The sequence below is a fragment of the Equus asinus genome, chromosome 21, assembly GCF_041296235.1.
Source record: "Equus asinus isolate D_3611 breed Donkey chromosome 21, EquAss-T2T_v2, whole genome shotgun sequence".
NCBI classification, from domain to species: domain Eukaryota; kingdom Metazoa; phylum Chordata; class Mammalia; order Perissodactyla; family Equidae; genus Equus; species Equus asinus.
The window spans coordinates 60,137,737-60,159,351 of NC_091810.1; the positions used below are offsets into that span (position 1 = coordinate 60,137,737).

At 39.2% G+C, this 21,615-nt stretch overlaps 1 protein-coding gene across 5 annotated transcripts in view; it reads right to left on the minus strand.

Annotated features, from left to right (window-relative positions):
• STAC (SH3 and cysteine rich domain) overlaps window positions 1-21,615 on the minus strand; it is a 151,387-nt gene that overhangs the window by 22,594 nt on the left and 107,178 nt on the right. For all 5 annotated transcript variants that reach the window (XM_044754895.2, XM_070492713.1, XM_014845807.3 and 2 more), the window contains 2 exons: window positions 14,659-14,723; window positions 13,131-13,219 (listed from right to left, as the gene is read on the minus strand). In XM_044754895.2, coding sequence (XP_044610830.1) covers window positions 13,131-13,219; window positions 14,659-14,723 — 154 coding nt within the window. The remainder of the gene's footprint in view (window positions 1-13,130; window positions 13,220-14,658; window positions 14,724-21,615) is intronic.

Consider the following 21,615-nt stretch of genomic DNA (forward strand, 5'->3'; position numbering starts at 1 on the left):
TATTTTCTGACATTTTAAGGGATTGGAGAAAGAGAGAAAGTAGATTTGTGTGCTCATTTTGCGATTCTGATCCAATCTCCCCTGCTGTCATTTTCAATTCTCAGTTAATATCTATCTTCGTAGTGGATTCCAGATATAACAGGCTTGTTGTACCTGAAGCATTAAACACAACTGGCATTTTGGTATTTCAACAGTCACAGTTTCACGCTGATGCCGCAGAAAGTGAGAGGGCTGAAAATCACTCTTTTCCCAGGTGAGGGATTTAATTAAGCAGCAAGGATGAAAGTTGATGTAGAAAAATCTTTCTAGCTCCAGCAGATTTTATTTAACCTAATAACCTAAGAAACCATGTGTTAGTATCAAATACAATGACTTAGTTTATGGTTTGGCAGAAATTGTAAGTAGGGAATAAAGCTGGAGATTGGGGTGAATCTGACCTCTATTCCTATGGTCTAGATAGAGACTCACTCTCACGCCCAGGGATGGGTAGTCCCTGAGGGCACGACCCATGTTAACTAAACGACACATTAGAAGAAGGCACTTGCTGGCCTTATTTTATAAGCCAGATTTCATAAGCTAAAATTTTATGAGAAATACCAGACATACTCCTGGCAATGTGATGGGGATTCTGTCTTTTCCTATAAAAGAGCTCTGCCAGGATCAGAAAATTGTTTGTTGAGTGAGGAGAGTTACATTCACTTATTTTTGTTTTTTTGTTTACCCACTCACTCAACAAATATTCCAGAAGGCCGATCCTAAAAAAGCCATTTTACTAGGCAGTGGGTCTACTTTGATGAATAAAGGCCTCGCTGTAGATAATATTCTAGTGAGAAAGATGGCTAATAAATAAGCAAATATATAATAAAACATTAAATAAATATATAAGTAACAAATATATAATGTGTACATATAACTAATAAATACACAATTACAAATAGTGTTAAGGGCTATGAAGGATATAAACAGGATGCAGTCATAAAGAGTAAGTAGACGCCTCCTGAGACTAGCCAAGTACTCTAATCACCTGGCAGAGACAGCTAATGCCTCTTTCTCACTGTAGGGAGGATCTTGCTCTGGGGCAGCACTGGAATCCAAGACAGCAGCTCTCTAACATGTGGGTCAGCAAACCCGTGGCTTGTGGGATTTGTACTGCCCTCATGCCCCTGCCTGGCATCACCTTTCAATCTCAGCATTCTTTCCCACTGAGCCTGCACTCAGATTTAGAATCCTTTCCAGCACTGGGCTCCAGGTAGTGGATCTGAGTAGGCATGCAAGATAAAACCACTCTGTGTAATATAATGATTTTTGGTTTTTAAAAAAAATGTGTTTTGACCCAGTTTTGAAACCCTAGCTAGAGATTGGTCACTTCTCTTTCTTAAGCAGCTGATTAAGTCAACACCTCCAAGCACTTCCCCTATGGGGCTCTCACACTCTGAGGGCCACTGTGCACCAGCCTCTGCCCTGATTGCTCTGGGGCACCAGAAAACTAGGGACAGCATCTATATCCTTGAGCCAGAGAAATTATTCAAAGGAGCTAATCCCCAGGGAGCCTGGGAAGAATGATAACCCCAGCTGCTGCCCATACGTAGTTGCCCCTATAGCTCCAGCTTGCTGTTACCCTAACTCCCAGGGCAATCCTCTGTGGCCCTGTGTGGCAGCCCTTTATTCTCATCTGTGAGCTCTCCTCAACCCCTTCTCAGCTTAGTTCTCTTCTACCCCTGGTGTTGGTGTGCTATGTCCTGCCATCAAAGAACTAAATTCAAACATCCTGTTCATCAGTTCTATGTAGAGAGAGACTTGCCATTGTTCCCGGAGGAATGGAGGCCTGATGCCTAAAATTCTCCTTCCCCTGGTTGGTCCTAGGATGGGCACTGCTAGTGCATGACTCTCTGCCTCCAATAACTTCATGCCTCTGTGGTTGACCAGGTCCCCTTTCCATGGGATAATTCTTTCTTCATTCAGATTATCATACCCCAGGCATGTTCAAAGAAAGTCCTGCTCTGGCCAAAAAGTTATTCTCTTTCTTTCAAGCGACTTTACGTTTCTGATTCATTATGTGTAGATCTTTCTAATTTAACTCTATACTTCCAAATTCTTGGAGATGAATTTGTCAGGCCCCCAAATACTTAAAAAAGGTTCCCTTTGCTTAACTCCATCAGAGCATCCTGAGTTCAGGTAAACACTCTGCTTGTACTGTAACCTAGAATTATATACCATGATACCGTGCACAACGCAATTCGTAAGCAATAAAAGCATCTGTTTCCTATTTGGAGCAGATTGATCAGAGCACCTCAGCTGGTCTTTTCCTTTTGTTTGTTCAGTAAAATTTGTCTCTGGTCCAGAGGAAGATTATCATGTTGTTTGTATCATGATTTATGGAAAATCTTGAAATGATGAGGGAACTGTGGGCTATCAATGAGATTAAGAATAAAATAACAAAAGCTAACTATAGAATTATGGCTTAATGGTGAGGGCAGAGTTTATTTGTGAGTGTGTTCGTGTGTGTTTACGTGTACGTGCACGTGAGAGTAACGGTTGTTATCTGGGTTCATTCTTAGTAGTCCTCTGCCTCCCTCATTTCTCAATTTTCCACTTGGACATAGAAACCCATATTTTCCACTACCAGGTAAACTGGCTTCAGGGCCTCAGAAGGCACAGTGTGCACAGACATGCAAACGACAGGCAAGCTGAGTCCAGCCAGCTCCAGGGAACTCTTCTGTAAGGTGCTATGAAGATGGCTTAGTGTCTATGGGTGGGGGCTCCTGGAGAGCAGATGTGAGTTGTCCTGAGGCCCTGTGCTGAGCCTCTCTCCAGTCCCCACGAAGAGCGCAGATTCCTGGAGTTGAGACACTGACACCCACCTGATGAGGTCACTGCCTCCGAGAAACACCTTCTCACTGTCTGGGACAAACTGACACCTCAGACCGGCCCTCCTTTGGGAAACATCTGGACAAGGCAGGATACTCTGGGCCTTCTTTGCTTTCATAATGTTTTTGATATACTAAATATTTTGGAATACACAGGAAATTTGTCTTCATCCCTCCATCGCTGTCTATTGAGCCAAAGGAAATGATCTGACATTCAGGTATTTTTTGAATGCTTATGACATGTTAGGTCTTAGGTGGCCACTGAGGGTACAAGATGAAATGATTTTTCTAAGCATCAGTTTTCTTATCTGTCAGGTGAGGATAATAACAACACCTACCTCATTAATATTTTTGAGGATTAAATGAGGTAATACTTGTGAAACACATTTAGAAAAGCCCACAATAGATGGTGGTTATTATGGTTGTTAAGACATAGTTATCGCCATCAAGATGTCAGTAATCTCAAAGGAGAAAGTGATGTAAACTGGTAATTTACAGTAAGTGTCTTTGCTGAATGAGAAGAAATATACTAGGAGGGTGCAAACAAGTGTGGAATTGACCCCAAACAAAAATCCCAAACATATATGCCTTTTTGAGACTCAGCTGCCTCAATTATATTTATATAATTACTTATTATGCATAAATATATATAATGAACTATATTTACTTTGCAAAGTTTTGTGGATTAAATGAGAAAGCATATGTGAAAGTCTTTGGCAATGTGGTTGATATACACTAAGGGCTTAAAAATTCTAATTTCCTCCTAAAAATGTAATCTTTCACTTGGAAATGAGAAGATCTGGTGATCAATGCCTTTTAAGTGAGTGTCCCTTTAGGTTTTTGGCAGGGACAGTTGGTTAATGAAACGGTCTTTGACCTCTGGTCTTAATGGCTTCGGACACTGACCTTTGGTGTGATTCAGAGTTTTAGAAAAGCTTTTCCCTCTCTTCACAGTGCCCCCCATCCCTCTTGCCCCTCCACTCCAGGTAGTGACCACAAAGGTGGGGCAGGGCCTGGGGGCTGGAGCTAGTATTCCTCGGCCCAGGGGGGCTGATTGCAATGGAGAGGTTGGAAGGGAGGCCAGCCACCTAGCCTGGAGGGAGATAGCAATTTTCACTGAATGAAGTGGGCATGACCTGTTGCATTTGCACCCAAGTGAGAAAATTCAGAGCGACTTCCCCACTTATAGGCAGGGTTGGATCCACTACGAATGTCACTGAATCAAGCTGCCTCTTGCACCACCCAAACCTTGTGAAAACTCATCAGAACTGCCCATTTGACTCCATAAGTATTTTGAGATATTTTTTATATTTCTTACACTTTCCCATTCATGAGGCAAAAAACCCCCCCAAATCAAGCTTACCACAATCATAGTCACTCAGCCAAAACAGATGTCCTGGAAAACCCAGGCTAACGAGAACAGAAAAAGGAGCCAGCAAAACTGCTCCATTAATTTTAGATCTACTGCTTAATTTTTTACTAGACTTAGTTCTTAATTTCCATAATCCTGGTCCAGAGCCTTTAACAGTCTGAGCACATGGGTAGGTAACAAGGAACTCCGGAACTTTGCAGTTTGATTTTGTCTTAAGCTTGGCATCTGCAAGACTGCCTGCGCTTTCCCAAGTCTGTAGACGAGCTCAGAGGAAAAGCATTCAGCTAGAGGGCCATTTGGATGGGATTTGGTAAATGTTCCTGAACTGTCATGGATCACGCTCTCCAGAACCTAATTGAAAGAGGCATTTGAGTAAGAGGGAGGCTGCTAAACACATTAGTGACATTCAGGAAGATCTGGGTTTCTTGACATAGTGCAGCATCAGAGCATAATATGCATCAGAGACTTTCCTCAAATAGCCTTAATTGCATTTTGATGTCCTGGTGACTGTGAAGATTATTTTTAAATCAAATTGGTGCATTAGAATTACATTTAGTTTTAATTAAGTTGATGCATTTGCCAAGCAGTAATGTAGTTAGAGAATGGAAACGAGACACCAAGGGAGTCTTATTCTGTCTTACTCTGTCTCCAGGGCTCTCCTTTTCTTATTTTATGGAGGGCTCATAAAACCTCACAGAATGAAGGACATCACCACATAAGTCACAGGCCAAAAGTCCAATGAAGACCAGTGTACTGAGCATCGACTGAGAATCAGGAAATCTGCATTCTGGTTTTGGGTCTGCCACTGGCCTGCTGCAGGTTTTTAGATAAGGCACAGTTGTCCTCAAATCTGGAAGATAATCAGAATCCAGGGGAACATCTAACCATACAGATTTCCAAGTGAATTTTACTCTCTAGGCCTGGGTGGAGCCCAGGAATTTCTATTTTAATGATATTCTCCAGGAGATTCTTTGGCTTGTAACAAGTGGTTTAGCCAACCTAACCATAGTTTTTTCCTCTGTGAACTGCTACTTGCTTGAGTAACCTCACAGATTAGCTAAAAGAATTCAAGGGGGTGGCAGGGAAAATTGTGAAAGACTTTGAAACGGGTGAAATAGATTACTGATCTGAGTGTCCGTTCCAGGTCATCTCGCCCTTTTCAATGTCTTTGAGCTATTTTACATTGCTGAAAGTTGTATAAGATTGATGATAATGCAAATGATTCTTGTCCAGAAAAATGCAAGCAGGTTGTGTCTGATGGAATGTAATCGGTTATTATTCCGTGAGTACTGACCAATTTTGCATCTATTTGTAAATTCACATCAGCACTCCTGATGGCCTACTTACGTGTGATGTATGAATTCTCCTTTGAACCAGATGTATATTTGTATAAGAGTCATGATTTTTTCCTAATTTCTAAAATTATCCTTGAACAAGAGCAACATTTCATGAACACACTCTACAGATCACAAGATTCCTGGTCTTTCAGACCAGAAGTAACAATCCTAATAGACTTGTAGGAAGTGATATGAGTGGACAATATGGGATAAATTAATACATTGTTTGAATCTGCTGATTAAAACATCAATCTTATCAGAGAGGAAATCTCTCACAATCAATGTAGGATGGAAAGTTTGGGGTAGGAGAAAGACCAGCGGACTGGGAGTCCACCTCCCTGGGTTACAGACTTGAGCCTCTGCTGTCTACCTATGAGTTCTTGGGCTTGGTTCTCCCTCCTTACCCTCAAAAGGGTAATGAACCATAAATTGTCTCATTGGAATATGAACTAAACAGCTAGGTGTCCATTCACTAAGCTTTACTGAATTTTAAAATAGTCTTTCGAGAATGAAGACGGGAATGAATGCAGTTATCTAAATACACTCCTGCTCCTGCAATGAATTTCCACCATTTCTCTTTATGATGGAGTTTGCGTTTGCCTTCCATTTGGAACGTCTTAAAGTAATTCTCTTGTTCTGCCGTTTAAGCTATTCTCCCCTTATCCTCTCCTCATTGGAAAGAGAGAATGATTGCTCACTAACCAAGCTGCACAGGCACCTATGTCCCCTCTTTCTGGAAGCCTTGGCTTGGCTGTGATGCCACCTCCCTGCAAAGTTTTCCATTACCTCCCAAGGCTGCTTTGATTTCTCTTTGAAGTGCTGTAGCATCCTGGACCACGTCCTCACCCGCAAGATCTCACACTGGATTGTACCTTCTCGTCTACCCTTCCACCACCACCCAGCCCTGTGACTCTAGGAGCTCTTTGAGAACAAGGCCTGTAAACTGTTCACCTAGCAGAGAGTAGATGCTCATTCATGATGTGATGAGATGAAACAAATCCTAGAAACAGCCATACAAGGGTTAAAATCACTTTTAACTTGATTCCAAGTGGTACTTTGAAAAAATAAGAAAGAGATGAATTCAGGCCATCCCGTCTCCAGAGGTTTTTGTGAATATTAGAAAATGAGACAAATGATTGCCTGGTTTCATTCAGACTCACCCATGGAAAAATCCGACACTTGCTACTTCCAAGAAAGAGCCTGGTGATGCAAGAATTTAAATCCTTATTTGGGGTTATAAAAGAAAACATGTTTTTCTTTGAAGCCCCTCAAATTTAGGTGCTTTGACACACATTGAGTGGCAATTAATTTGTACCTCTTTTAGAATTTAATAATATTGAAAAAGTAGTCTCCTCATTCCCTCTCTTGGCTCATAAGCTTGTTTTTCCTCTTCCTCCCACCCCCCACCTTATGAAACATGGTCATTATCATATAAATCTGTTAGGGGAGAACCAATAAAAATGAAAATGACTCTGATGTGGGAAGCCAAAATGGATTCTTTGGAATAGGCATTATATGGTCACTAAAATATGCATTTGAACCTTTAAGTCTTTTATTTACCTTCAATCTTTTATTTTGGAATCCCTGAGATGCCTTAGGGGTTTGTGCTTACTTGGAGTTATTTACCTCTGCACATTATTTACGTGACATATCAACTTGGCAAAACTATGAAAGTTATGCTTATTGATTTTAAAAAGGTGTGCTGATGTGAATAATAAGCGATGGCTCCAAGACTGTTTTGTAGACTTCTGAACCCCGAAGCAGTGAGGATAATGGGACTGGTTACATTGTACATGTGGAGGGTAGGATTCACCTTCATCAAAAAGCTAAGCATGAGTTATTAAGCTTTTGCTAATGACGTGTGTATGTGTGTGCACGTGTGAAGGCATGTGTATTTGAGTATTCATGAGTATATGAATCTGAATGTACGTGTGTGAGTGTGTGGCTGCGTGTGAGTTTGTATATATCTGCCTGTGACCGTGTGAGACAGCATGTGCATATGTGAGTGTATCACACACACATACTCACCCACTCGGTCAGGAGGATGATTTGACATATGGCCTATGTGAATTCACGAGGCAGTGTGTGATGATAATGATGCCAGTGCTGATTATAATGGGGTTCTGCAATTTGTATTTCAAGCAGCATTTTAAAGAGCTTTGCTCGTGAATTAAGCTGGCAGTCCATAAAGCATAATTTTCAGAGCTCTTCAAAAAACTTGATAATAAGAGTTATTGTTGGAAATTGTCTAAGACCTTTAATTCCAGTAGGTTATCTACTATACGAGCTCATTACACTCAGACAGAGAAACCTGGATGGCTCTTCAATGTTATCAGACCTCAAACTGTCAGCAATGGTCTGGAGATCCTATGCACGATGGCATCAGATCTTGCACGTGAGTGGTGAAATTCCATACCTACAGCATCTCATGTCAGCAACTGCAGAACCTACTCCGGAGAGGAGGGACAGGGTATTACAGCCTCCTTAGCACTGGGCCAGTTAGATAATGTCTCACTGGATGTGCTCAAAGGCCAGACAGAGCCTTTAACTATGTTCTCTCTACTATATATCCTTAGGGTAGTGTTAATGAGGGTGTTCAGAAGACTAGGAAATAAAACATATTGTGAAAAGATGCAAATTATGAAGAGAAGCTATCTAAAATATACTGTTCACTTTGTACTGGGTATGAAATCCCACATTTTGTTTACATCATCTCCTCAAACACTCAGTCCCCCTAAGAAAGAGAAAACTGAGGTTCCAAGAGATTAAACAGTTTGCTCAAGTTGATGCAGCTAGTAAAGGGGACAGCTGGGAGGTAGACCAGGTCTATCTGACTCCCAGATATTGCTCCTTTCTGCCCTGCCCCCTTGTTCTCTCCTACCCTCTGCCTGCGGTGATGGAAAGCTAGAGCACTATCATGGTAGGTGAGCTCCAGAGATTTGGGTAGGTAATGGTGGAGGAATTTATGAAAGAAGTTTATTTTGCACTGAAACTGTAGCAAAGCAGACTGTGTGAAGCCTCTGCCTTTAGACAGGGTTTGGAGACTAATGACGGCACCACAGCACTTCTAAGAGGAGTCCTCACTGCCCTAAGAAGGAGGGGGCGGCACCTGGCTTCTCCTCTCTTGAGGCCCGCTCTCTCATCCCCCACTGGTGTGTACTTCAATAAGGGCTTAGCAGGCCTTCTTCCAAATTCTCTTAAACTCTTTGTTCTTTGTGAATATGACCACAGGCTGCTTTTGGCCTCCTTTTCTACAATGTCTTCTTGACAAATAACATTCCTCATGGGCTCAAGGCCCATCTCCTCCAGGAAATAAGTTCTGGCTAAGCCCTCCGAGCTTGATTTGCTTCCCCCTTTATAGTTTCCATTATATTCCCATGGATTTGGTTTGTCCACTAACTGTACACACCAGGTGCAGCATTAATTCATTTATTCTCTACAATATTCATTCATACATTGATCAAACATTTATTAAGTATTTACTTTTTCAAGAACTGTACTACACTCCAGGGATATAAGGGTTAGCAATTACAGATTCTCATGGAGCTTATGAGGGAGATAGAAGTTGACCAAATAATTCCAGAAATATATAAATACAAGTTGAGGTAAGTGCTTTGAAGACAAGAAACATGGTGTCATAAAATTATATACCAGAGGAATCTCAACCAGAATGGGGGTATCAGGAAAAGCTACAACAAGGATGCAAAATCTGAGCTCAGGTCTAGTGGGTGCATAATAGTCAACTGGAAGAGTGTGTGTGTCTGTGTGTGTGTGATAGTGGTGGTGGTGGGTGGATAGGAGGATGGGAGGAGAGGAGCAGACTTCTGGAAGAAAAATTCCTTGGCAGGTGGTAGTTTGGTCCTTTTGAGGAATAAAAGAAGGCCAGTGTGGATGGAGCAAAGATGTGAGGGGAACAGAGGTGCAAGACAAGACAAAGAGGTCACCAGGAATGAGACTGTGCAGCTGCTGGAGGTCCCTGTAAATATTCTGGCTTCCCAAGGGTAATAGGAGGACATTGGAGAGTTGTAAGCAAACATACGTGTCATGAGCAGATGTAAGACAGGCATAAAGATTATCTCCTTCTACAAATGAAGAAGCAGAGGCTTGGATGGCTTGTGTAACTTTTCTGGGCTTCATGGGGGTCACACAGCTAGTGAGTGGCTTGGCTAGGACTTAAAACCAGGTCAAGTGATGCCCATACTTTGTATTCTTGAACATGCAGTGAATCCATGTCGATATGTTCATTATCTCTCTCTCATTTCTTAAGCCTGAAAAAAGAAGCATCTACTTCTGTAGTGTGACTAGAACTGGTTGGAAATAACATTTTTAAGCTACTACTATATACTAGATTTTGTTATATCTTATTTAATCACAACCATCCTCTAAGGGTAGGACTTATTATCCCTATTTTCAAGATGAGAAAACAGAGGTTCAGAAAGTTAGATAAGATGCTCTATTGTTAGAAAGAAGAGGAGCTGGGAGGTGAATCCATCTTATCTGACTCCAAAGTTTAGACAATCCTCAGTACCCTGTACTGTCACCTTAGTGTCCTCTCCACCCAAAATGCATGGGAATGGAGGAGTAGGGGACAATACTAGAAACACGAAGACCAGGTAGGGCCTGCTACACCAATCCAGGGGGCAGAGGAAGGTGGGGATGGATACAGCAGATTTTAGGCAAAGAGAACAAGTAGGATTTAAATATTAAATACATTTTAGGCACAAGGTAAGGAGAAGCCTCCAGTGGCTAGCTTGAAGCCTGGGCAGATGGTGACATCATTTATGCTAAGGAGCAGGTTTGTGGGAGGGAGGGTGGAGCTGCTGGCTGCCATCTACTCCCAAGGCAGGCAGGTAGGGATGTGACTCTGGAGGTCGGTAGAGAGGTCTGGGCTGTTGACTGGGGGCAGAGAAAGCTTTGCTTATCATTGAGCAGATATGTAATGAATGCTTGCTGAAGCCATGCTTCATGTGCTCTGATCCATGGCCATTGGCTTTGCCAGTTGGGCCCTCTTTGTCTCAAGCTCACACATTCCCTGGACTCTCAAGTCCTTTGGTCTCTTTCCTGAGGACCATACCCAGCGTGCTCCCCTGAATCAGAATGCAGGTGGATAAGAACAGCATTTTGTTAAAAGGAATTTTTTTCCACCTTATGGTTCAAGGAGAAAAAGATAATTCACAAAGCCCCAGTTCATTCAAGGTATTATACCAAATCCCCAAAGCATTGCCTTACACAGTCTAAATCAAGCGCCCGGCTTTTAAAATGGGAACTTATGATATCTTCGGAAAAAAAAAATCTAAGTATGATTTATCACTCCAATCTTGCAGCTATGTAATGCAGACATTTCACTCCTGGGAATGAATAGTCCTGTTTGCCATGAAGCAGACTGTAAACGTTGGATTCGTGACCAGACGACTTGACTTTTAATGGCCTGCGACCGACTAAAATAAGCGCTAAAAGTTACGACCCCTGCCAGGCAGCTAGATGTCAATCCTCAGTACCCCAATAACACTCTAAATTTCTCTGGAATTGTCTTTTTCACCTGATGACTTCACAATAATCTTCTAATACAAAATGGACCTGCACAATAGGAAGTTGTTAAGTTTTAAATTCTAGATGCCCAAATGACAATCTCAAGAAAGACCCAATACTATACTGTATTTATTGCAAAGTAAATATATGTTGTCCCTGTCTTCATCAGCAGATAGTTAACTATGGACCATAAGCTGAAGGCAAGGTGCCACCCCAGTGGTGAATCCTAGGTAGGCTCTAACCTTCAGGGCTTGTTATGTCTCTGATATGATAGGGTTTCACTGGATAAATGCCGTCTCCTCCTCCAGCACTGATGCCAGACTGCTCAGGTAGTGTTTGCAACCCCAGCCCAGTGAATTTGGTACGGCGGTTCTTACTCAATGGTGATGAAAACTCAGATGTACAAGAGCTTAGTTGTGTGAACAAATCTAAAAAGCCAGGCCCTAAACTCTGTTCTGGAAAGGCCCAAGAATCACTTGAAAGCAGACTGCAAATGAATATTGAAACAAAGCTGACCTTGAGTGAGAGCCACGGGGAGTTACCAGACTCCGGCAGTACACATGTCTGCTATGGAGTCTTACTAGATGTTCATCACGAGGGGCAGCCGCATTGCTGAAGTTGACCCAACAGCATATGGAACCTGGGAAACAGGGTCTAACTGAAGCCTTTTTGGTAGCTCTCTCTTTTTAAGAGGCTTTGGGGAAAGTGGAAGGGGAGAGGCAGATTTCACTGAGGTGGGAAACCATACTCAGGCAAGTGTGAGAGGGATCATGTCTGGGAAATGGCACAAGCCTGAGGATGTGGAGAAGCTCAAATAGCTCCAGGGTGGAGAGAAAAGGTCTTCTGGAAGCCATCTGTTGGGAATGACACAGACTGGTAACTTGGCCTCCATAGCATTCAGACAAGCGGAGTCCACCCCAAAATGGAGGACATTTTCTTAATGCTCTGACATTTCAATAGTTTTCAGTGCTAATTTCTCTCTCCGTTCTTTTCTGAAGAGGAAAGGCCAATCTCCCAGGGCCTATTTGACTGGAAAAGCAGCCCCTTCTACCCTGCTCTAGGAATGGAAAACACCAAAGCCTTCTCCCAAGATTACTTACGTTTGGGTTCATGAATGGAGGAAAGGAGTAAACCTCATCTTTGAGACAGGCCAGCGAACACTACGTTATAACAACTGTAATAACTATCAGTTACTGAGTGTTTATGATGTCTAGGTACTGTGCTATATGCTTTATGAACATTATTCATTTCATTCTCACAAATACCTTGGGGGAAGAGGTCATTATTATTCTGTTATAAATAAGGAAATCATAGTAATGAGATGTTTATAAATTGCTTAAATTCAACAATAAGTGGGATGTGAACAGAGGACTGACTGAACCTTAACTATCTCTGAAACATGAAGAAACAACTGGTCAAGAGGAAGGCTGAGATTTCCTGAGGGTCCCCACGCTCACCCTGTCCTCCCCAGCGTTTCGGTTACCAAGAAGTGAGATAGTTCCTGAAACAAAAGCAGACTTCAGGGTGTGAGCCGGGGGGAGCTGCTAGCCTCTCGCAGGATAAAAAAAATAATTTTAGTTTGATTCTTCAATCAAAGTTAATTTGAGCATTAAATACATTTTTGATTCCTTGTTAGACCCCACAGGATGCCAAGCGCATTTGATGCTCAACCTTCATGAAACTCCTATTAGCAGTTCTGTTCATGATGTACTAAAACCATCCTTGTTCAAGTGTGGTCCCCACATCAGCAGCATCACAACCACCTGCAGACCAGTTAGAAATGCAAATTCTCAAGCCCCACCCCAGGCCTGCTGACTCAGAATCTCCAGGCGTAGGCCCCAGTAAGCTCTCTGTCACCAGCCCTGCAGGTCATGGGACGCACACTAAAGTTTCAGAATCACTGCTGTGAAGCATTAGGAGGTAGCACAAATGGAATTATTTTTTCACGTGGAAAAATACTGACTAAATTTTCCCTCCTTCCATCCCTCCCTCCTTCCTTCCTTCTTTAAAAAATGATTTTTTTACCTCATTTCCAAATCTTCAGTCTCCTGTGGTACAAATTTGTACAAGGCAACATAGGTGTTCATCTGTAATGGGTCTTTGGAAAGAGGTCCCTGAAAGAGAAAATAAAAGAAAAATGAGAAACAAGGAGGAAAAAATGGAAAGAAGAGAGAAAGAAAATAGGAAATGGAGAAGTTAATTCAATGTAATTCCCGTGTATGGATCTTAAGTGTTAAAATATCTAACCATTATTAAAGCCGTTGTTTCAACCAAGGGTTTATTTTTAATTTCTTAGCTGAGTTTGATGTCATTGCAAACTATTTGAAAACAATTATGTGGAAATCTTTGTCAGAAATACTACAATTTTCTTCAAATAAATTTTTTCTTTGATATAGTTGTTCATGAAAAGTGACACAGGCTTGGCCCCAGGAATGGGAATATTTTTTCCATAAAAAGAGGGAGATATGAATAGCAGTAAACAAATTTCACTTACTAAAATTGACTTTTTATCAGGTAGCCTAAAATTTGGTAGCTAGCATATTAAGGGGAACCAGGTATATTCATCTGGCAATGAGTTCATTCATGCTGTGAAAAACCATAGATTTTGGCATCAGATTGATTTAGTTTATATCAAGGAATCACCAGCTACTGTCTGTGAAATCTTTGAATAAAGATTAAAAAAACTACCATTTTTGATAGCCTACTGTGTGCCAGGCATTATGTCTCATGTATTAGCATACTTGCATCTCACAACAGCCCTGTGAGATAGATTCTATTGTTGTGCCCAATTTATATACTCTAGAAGAGTCTTACAAGTGTTATGTAAATATTATCTATTATTGTTAGCCAAATAAATGTTAATGTTATATAAATATTTACACTTTATAATACATAATAAATTAAAAATCAAATGACATAATTATACAATATTACATATTATATAATATCTATAGTATACACACATATAATTGTATAATATATAATATATGCATATGCACAATTATATATTACATAGGATATATAATATACTACACACAATACTATATATAGGATATATAATATATAATTGTATGATATAAATAAATACATAATAATTTAATAAATACATGTTACATAGGTAAAACATAAAAGTTGCACAAAACTATATCCTTTTTACCTATGATTCACTCTGCTCTCCAAAGCTCAAGGACTTTATGCTATATATTTCTGTTCTAATTATGCATATATACATGAACATAAAAATATAATACATATTCATATACTATAAAATATATTAATAATATATTATATATTTACATGACTTACACACTTTAGAGTATGTATCAGCTTGTATGTAACATATATAACAGAAACAAAAGTTTACAACACAATACTTATCCTTTTTACCTTTGATGCTCTGTGATATTTCTGTTTCACTCCAAGATGTCTATGCCATGATACATTATACTACATCTGGGACCCACTAAATTGATTTCATGACCCACTTGGGTGGTGACCTGCAATGTTATCTAAGGACCCCATCTGGTCTGTCTTCTGTGACATCCGTAAATACCTGGTGGTTTATGTTCTTTGCTTGGTCTCTGAAATCGTCAGTGCCATTTTCTGGATACGTAAACACTGAAGGAAACAAGAGAAAGCAGGAGGTTTATGATCCAGTCACCATGTTTTGGAAACATGCTTGAGAGATGTGGCTTTATTTATTCCCTGCCCAATAGCTCTACTGTACCTCTCACTGCCTCTTCCTCATCCTCACTGACCCCGCTTTCATGTCATCTTCCACGTGATGCTTCCCTCACCTCCCCATGCACATTCTGCATCACCTCCTCTGCATGCCCACAGCCTTGTACGTGCCTCCAGCTAGCACGCATCCTCTTGATTGCTCAGCAGTTGTGTGTTCACAACTTGGTCTCATTTGGTGGTGCTCACCTCAGGAGGAGAAACCATGTCATTCATCTTTGCTGAATGTATCAAATCTCTTGTTAATAGGATGGTGGGTGAAGTGTGGTCCTGTTTAATGGTATTTGAATTACCTTTTCTAAATACCAGATTCTTTTATCTATTTTCAATGTCTTGAGTCTAGTATCTTAATGACATCTACATTCTATTTTGTAGATAAAAACATTAGTTTTAAACTTCAAAATATTTCCTCGATCTTGTATTGTCAATGTGTTGGGGCTATTATTTGGAATAAAAAATAAAATAGTGGTTTCTCATTTAGTTTGTTCTTGGGATGTATAATTCTCTTTTGTTTGCATTTAAGCAGCCACTTTGTGGCCTTCGAGAAACAACAAGGCTTCTTAAAATGGGCAGAAGCTTTCACTGTCCATGTACACAGCTGTGGGAGGTCCCTGATGGGTATGGGGGCTTCTGCTTTAGCCAGTTGGATCAGCGAAATTCACTCCATTGACCAACATCAGGACCTTATTCTCACCATATGTATCGTCCTTAAACAAAGATGTGGCAAATGTTTCCAAGTTTATACCATAGAGTTGTGTTGTCAAAACGAACCTACCACTTAGATGACTTGCCGTTTACAAATAACACATTGCTGCTTTATTCTTCCTTTTGGTCTCCCTTCAGATTATCAGTGAAATATCAATAGAGGAAGAGAAACACACAATAGAAAGCTCTACAACCTATTTCAGTTAGTGCATTGGCAACCTTTATTGTCCTTAGAACGGACTCAATAACCTTATGTAGAAAATACAGTTCAGAACGAGAACCCCTGTAAATGTACTGATGCTTAGCAAATATCTATTCTCCAGTTTATAGTTCCAGAGCCTGTGGACGCAATTCCATTATCTCTAGGAAGCCATAGGCAGTCAGTGGAGGAGCTCTGGTTTGTAGTGAGGGAAAACAAAAGCCCAATTGTATGGATCTTGTCTGCCTCAATATTCGGCCACTCAACTTCAGTTGAGCAACACTTTTCTCTGTATTATGTTGATTATCTGAAGTCCTGGTATAAACACTTGATTCTGTAAGTATAAAACCAGATACTTCTAAAAGAATATTGAGTATTCGAATAAAACCATGCAAAGAGAATCTCTCTAGAAAGTTCTTGATTGGAGCTAAGAAGGGGGACTACATAAAGTGCATATGCAATGATCAGTTTGGACTGATTTTACAATTTTGTCATTTCACATTATTTTAGCTTTTTATTGAATATCCATTAACCATCTGGTATGAAATGTGTACCATTTTTGTGAACTATGCTGAAAATTATTTGAAGTTACCCCAAATGTGTTTTCAGTGTTATGGTTGCAAGCAGAACTGGAATAGTGCAAAAACTGATTTTTAAAATCTATTCCTTCCGACTATTTCTAAGATTTTGATTTGAAGGGAAAGGAATAAAGGAGGTAACTATTTTACCAAAAATACATCATACACATTGTATGTTTAGTGCTTTAAATTCATTTTATCAAAGATAATTTGGTTGTTTATTTTACCCATGACAAGTATTCAAAGAATATGGTCATTATGCAGGCATATTTCCTAATGTTACAGACGCAACCTGAACCTTTAGTTTTTGCCACATGGCCCCCCAAATTTTCCTCTTTTCCTTTTTCGTATTCTTTCTTTTTTACTTTCCAGTGTTGTGAGGCCCATGTCCACCACTGTGCTTTCTATTGAGATGATTATTTGTTTTTTCTTCTTTAGCCTGGTAATGCACAAGTTACATCACTAGCTTATCTGACATTGACCCAGATTTGCATCCCTGGAAGGAGTCCAACTTGGTAATTATGCGTTACCTTTTTAAAATACATGATTCCATTCAGTTTACTAAGATTTTGTTTCAGATTTCTATGTTTACATTCAACAGGGAGATGAGCCAGTGCTTTCCCTTTCTCACACCACCTTCATTTGGTTTTGAGGTCAGGATTATACTAGTCTCATAAACTGAGTTAGAGAATGCTGCTGCCCTTCTTCCTTGTCACTTTTTGTTTTCCTGAAAGAGTTTATGTAATCTGGAAATTTTTTTATTCCTTAAATTGTCTGGGCCTTGTATTTTCGTTGTGCAGAAATTTAAAATATTAATTCAGTTTCTATTATGATTAGAAACAAATTAAGTTCTCTATTTATATTTCTTCTTGAGTCAGACTTTGGTCATTGATATCTTCCTTGGTGTCTGCCCATTTAAAAAAAGTTTAAAAATTTATTGGCCTGAAGGAAGTCACGAGATTCATTTATTTTCCTTTCAATCTCTGTTATATATCTCCTCTTTTTGTTATTGCTTTTTGCTTCATCTGTCTCTTTTATTCTTTTTTTTTTTTTTTTTTGAGGAAGATTAGTCCTGAGCTAGCTGCTGCCAATCCTCCTCTTTTTTCTGAGGAAGACTGGCCCTGAGTTAACATCCATGCCCATCTTCCTCTACTTTATACATGGGATGCCTACCACAGCATGGCCTGCCAAGTGGCGCTATGTCCACACCCGGGATCCGAACTGGTGAACCCCAGACCGCGGAAGAGGAATGTATGCACTTAACCGCTGCGCCACTAGGCCGGCCCCTCTTTTACTCTTAAATAATTATTAGAGACTGCAAATTTTATTTTTTAAGAACCACTCAGCATCTATTGATCTATCTTTGTAATCTAATAATTTCTGCTCTTATCTTTAGTATTGCCTTCCTACCACTTTCTTTAAGTTTATTCTGTTTCTCTTGTCTGACTTAAGTATAATGCTTAGACGAATACTTTTTAGACTTTATTTTTTAACAGAATAATTTTAAAACTAAATACTCTATAGTCACAACGTTAGCTGCATCCCACAAGTTTTGATAAGTAGTGTTTTCATTACTACTCAGTTTTATATATAGTTCAATTGTCCTTATAAATTCTTTCTTGACACACGAACTTTTTAAAAGTGTGTTTTAATTTCCCAAATTATGGGTTTTCCTGGTTATCTTTTGTCTGTTGATTTCTATCTTATTGCATTTTAGTCTGAAAGATGTGTTCTACACACAGTATTGATTCTTTAAAATTTATGGAGCTGGCTTTATGGCCTAATATTTGATTAATTTTTATAATTCTTCCATGTGTTCTTAAAAAGAATTTGAATTTTCCATTTGTTAGGTGGAGTGTCCTTTTTTAAATCAATTAGATTAGGATTGTCAAATGTGTCCTCAGGTCCCTCATGTCTGTAGTGAATCTTGTTGTCTATCTGATTTGTCAGTGATTGAGAAGGGTGTTAAAATCTCTCACCACAAAGGGGAATATCAATTTTACTAAGAGTTCTGCCATTTTCTCCTTGAGTTTTTGTCATTTTGGGGCTATGTATTTGGTAGATGCAAGTTTGAAAATATATATCTTGTGATGAAGCAGACATGACCATGTAATATGCTCTTTTTCTTTAGTAATGCTTTTTTTTACACATTACTATAGCTATATAATCTTTTTTTGCTTAATATTTGTCTGTGTTAACCTTTTAAAATAATTATTTTTACCTTTAAACTTTCTTTGTCCTTATGGTTTAGATGTTTATAAATAGTGTATAGATCATTTTAAAAATCCAGTCTGTAAACTCTGTCTTTTATTTAGTTTTAGTTGATTTAGATGAATTTTGATTATTGATAAATTTACATTCCTAATATTTTATTTTGTATTTTCTATTTGTCTCAAACTTTCTACACTTTTTTTTCGACTTCTGTCTCCCTCCCACCACCCCTTTTCTTGCCCTCTTTTGAGTTGATTAGCTTTTTTCTCCTTCTCATCGTTCAAATTTATTCCCTTTCTGGTTTTGAAAGTTAAATCTATTTTTTATTCTTTTAGTGGTTATTCTAGAAATGTTATGAGGTATATATTATCAAAATCTGAAGTGAAATAATATCTTTACTCTCCTCCAAAACAATATAAGACTCTTTATCCATTTCTCACTTAAATATCCAGTATTTTAGTTAACGTTTTATTAACATTATTTTTTTTATGCAGCCAATGTTTACTTAGATTTAGCGCCACATGTTTACCACTTTCTTTGTTCTTCATTCCTTGCTTCTTGATCCTTCCTTTGAGATCACATTTTCTTTTTTGAAATACATCTTTCTGAAATTTCTTGAGTGTGGGTCTTTCTTAATTGCACTGAAGATGCAGTTCTTGTCTGAAAATATATTCTTGAAGGATAGTTTTGCTTTTGCTTCATTTATAATTCTGTTGAGTTATTTTTCTTGCAGTATATTGAAGATATCACTGTACTGTAACTTATAAGACGTAGCTGTCAGTCTAATTTTCATTCCTTTGTAGGTAATCTGTCTTTCAGCCTGCATTTACTATTTTCTTTCGTCTTTGAAATTCTGCAGTTTCACCAAGATGGGTCAAGGTATAGATTTCTGAATTTAAGCGTTAATGTCTTTAATCAGTTCTGAAAAATTCTTGAACCTTGTCTCTTGCCCATTTTCTCTTTACGTACTTCTAAAATGTCAGTTAGCTTCACGTTGGACTTTCTCACTCATCTTCCGTGTCTCTTTTACTTTCACGAATTCCATTGCTTTGCCTCCATGGCTCTACTCTCAGCAACTTCTTTGGCTCTATATTCCAGGGTACTAATTCTCTCCTCAGCTATATCTAGTATGCTATTAAATCCATCAATCAAATTTCTTTTTATTTTTATTTCTAGAAGTTCCATTTGGTTTTTCTTAAAATTTGCCTGTTCAATTTTTGTAGTCTCTTGTTCCTTTGTTATATTTTCTAGTCCATTTTTTATATCTTTAAACATATATAACTATATAGTTACATATTTTTTTTCAGTCGTGCACTGTATAATGATATTTTGGTCAATGACAAACCACATATATGATGGTGGTTCCATAAGATTAGTACCATGTAGCCTAGGTGTATAATAAGCTATACCATCTAGGTTTGTGTATGTATACCCTATGTTGTTTGCACAACAGTGGAATTGCCTAACGACACATTTCTCAGAACATATCCCCACTATTAGGCAACACATTACCATATTTGATAATTCCAACATACATAGTCTCTGAGAGTCTGATAATAAAATTAGTTGTTTTGGCCAACTTTCAATCATCGTGGCTCATTTTCTTGTGTGTTTGGTGAATTTTGATTCTTAGCTCATATTATTTGAAAGTTCATTGGTAGAAATTTTTGAGGTCTAGGTTTAAATTCTCTTCCTCCAGAGAGGGTTTGTATTTACTTCTGCCAAATGCCTGGTGATTTTATCACATCTGGGCCACATTAAACTTAGTTAAACTCAAATTTCATATTATTTTACTTTGTACAGGTAGTATGAATTGAGGCCCCAAATCCAAGTAAGAAGACTTTCCTTTTTTCCCCTCTTTCCTTTCCTTCCCTCCTTCCTTTCTCTGTCCCCTTCACCCTATTTCTTTCTTTTCTTTTACACCTGAGCTAAGGCCAAAAGCATTTTCCTTTACCAAATTCCTCTGCAGGATATTCTTTTTTCCTAGTGCCACTAAGGGTGCATTTTGGGGTATCAGCATTTTCCCAAAGGGCCTCTCATCCAACCTATTACCCTGCCCACTCCCTAGGTTTTGTCCTCTATTGTCCATGCATGGGGCCTAGTCTTCCACAATCTGAGGGCCCAGGAATGTGCAGAGTAAACATTGGCCTCCACCTGCTTATGTCTTTGGATTCATGCTTTATTGTCATTTCTAGACTCCAAGGAATTGCCTTATTTTGCTGCAAGCTCAGCCATGCATTAACTAGAAATTTCTTTTTAATTCCTTTTTATTCTATCTCCTAGCAGTTCTCTTCCCAGTTTAACAGGAGTGTTAAACTTGGAAAAATTTCTCTGAAAATCCAGCCCTCCACATAGCTGAAAAGAGAATCTTCTATGCTTTTAAAGAGCTATTTACCTTGACTAGATATTAAATGTGTGTTGCAGAAACATACCATAAATATTTGCATCTGTAATTTGGGAATTGTCCACCGGAGAGGGACCAAAACCAGGCGCATCTGCTAAAGAGGCCATTAAAATATTTGCTTCATTTTTATGGTGACAAATGAAAATTTGAGATATAAAACCAGTGCACATTAAAGCAAGGATGAATTTTCTGAATCTGATCTTGCCTTTTTTCTTTCTGGGCAAAATTTCTTTGCTTTAGTAAAAAGTAAGATAATATTGGGCTTTGTAATACCCTCAAGTGCATGTGATTAACCCAGTCCTCTTTGAAGAATATTTCTAGGAATTTGTCTTGCTATGTTCTGTTGCCCCTGCTTCTCTTCCAGGAAAGTTGTGATCGCATGCAGTCATAATGACACACAGTTACTGAAGGCAGCCAGGAACGTCATTATTTGGCATTTGGAGCTGAAATAGGCAGCCTGGATTTCACTTCTCCCTTTGCTCATTACTTGCTTTGAATGGAGTTTCTGGCAGGTAAGCCCAAGGTGAAGACCAGTTCTCCCCATTTACATTTCTAGTGCACTCAGGAACAGTGTTGGAAACAACAAGAAACACTTAGACCCGCCCAAGAGAGACCTTGTAAGAGAGAAAGCAGAGAGTACACTCTTAGGAGTAAAGGAATGGGTATGAATTGTAC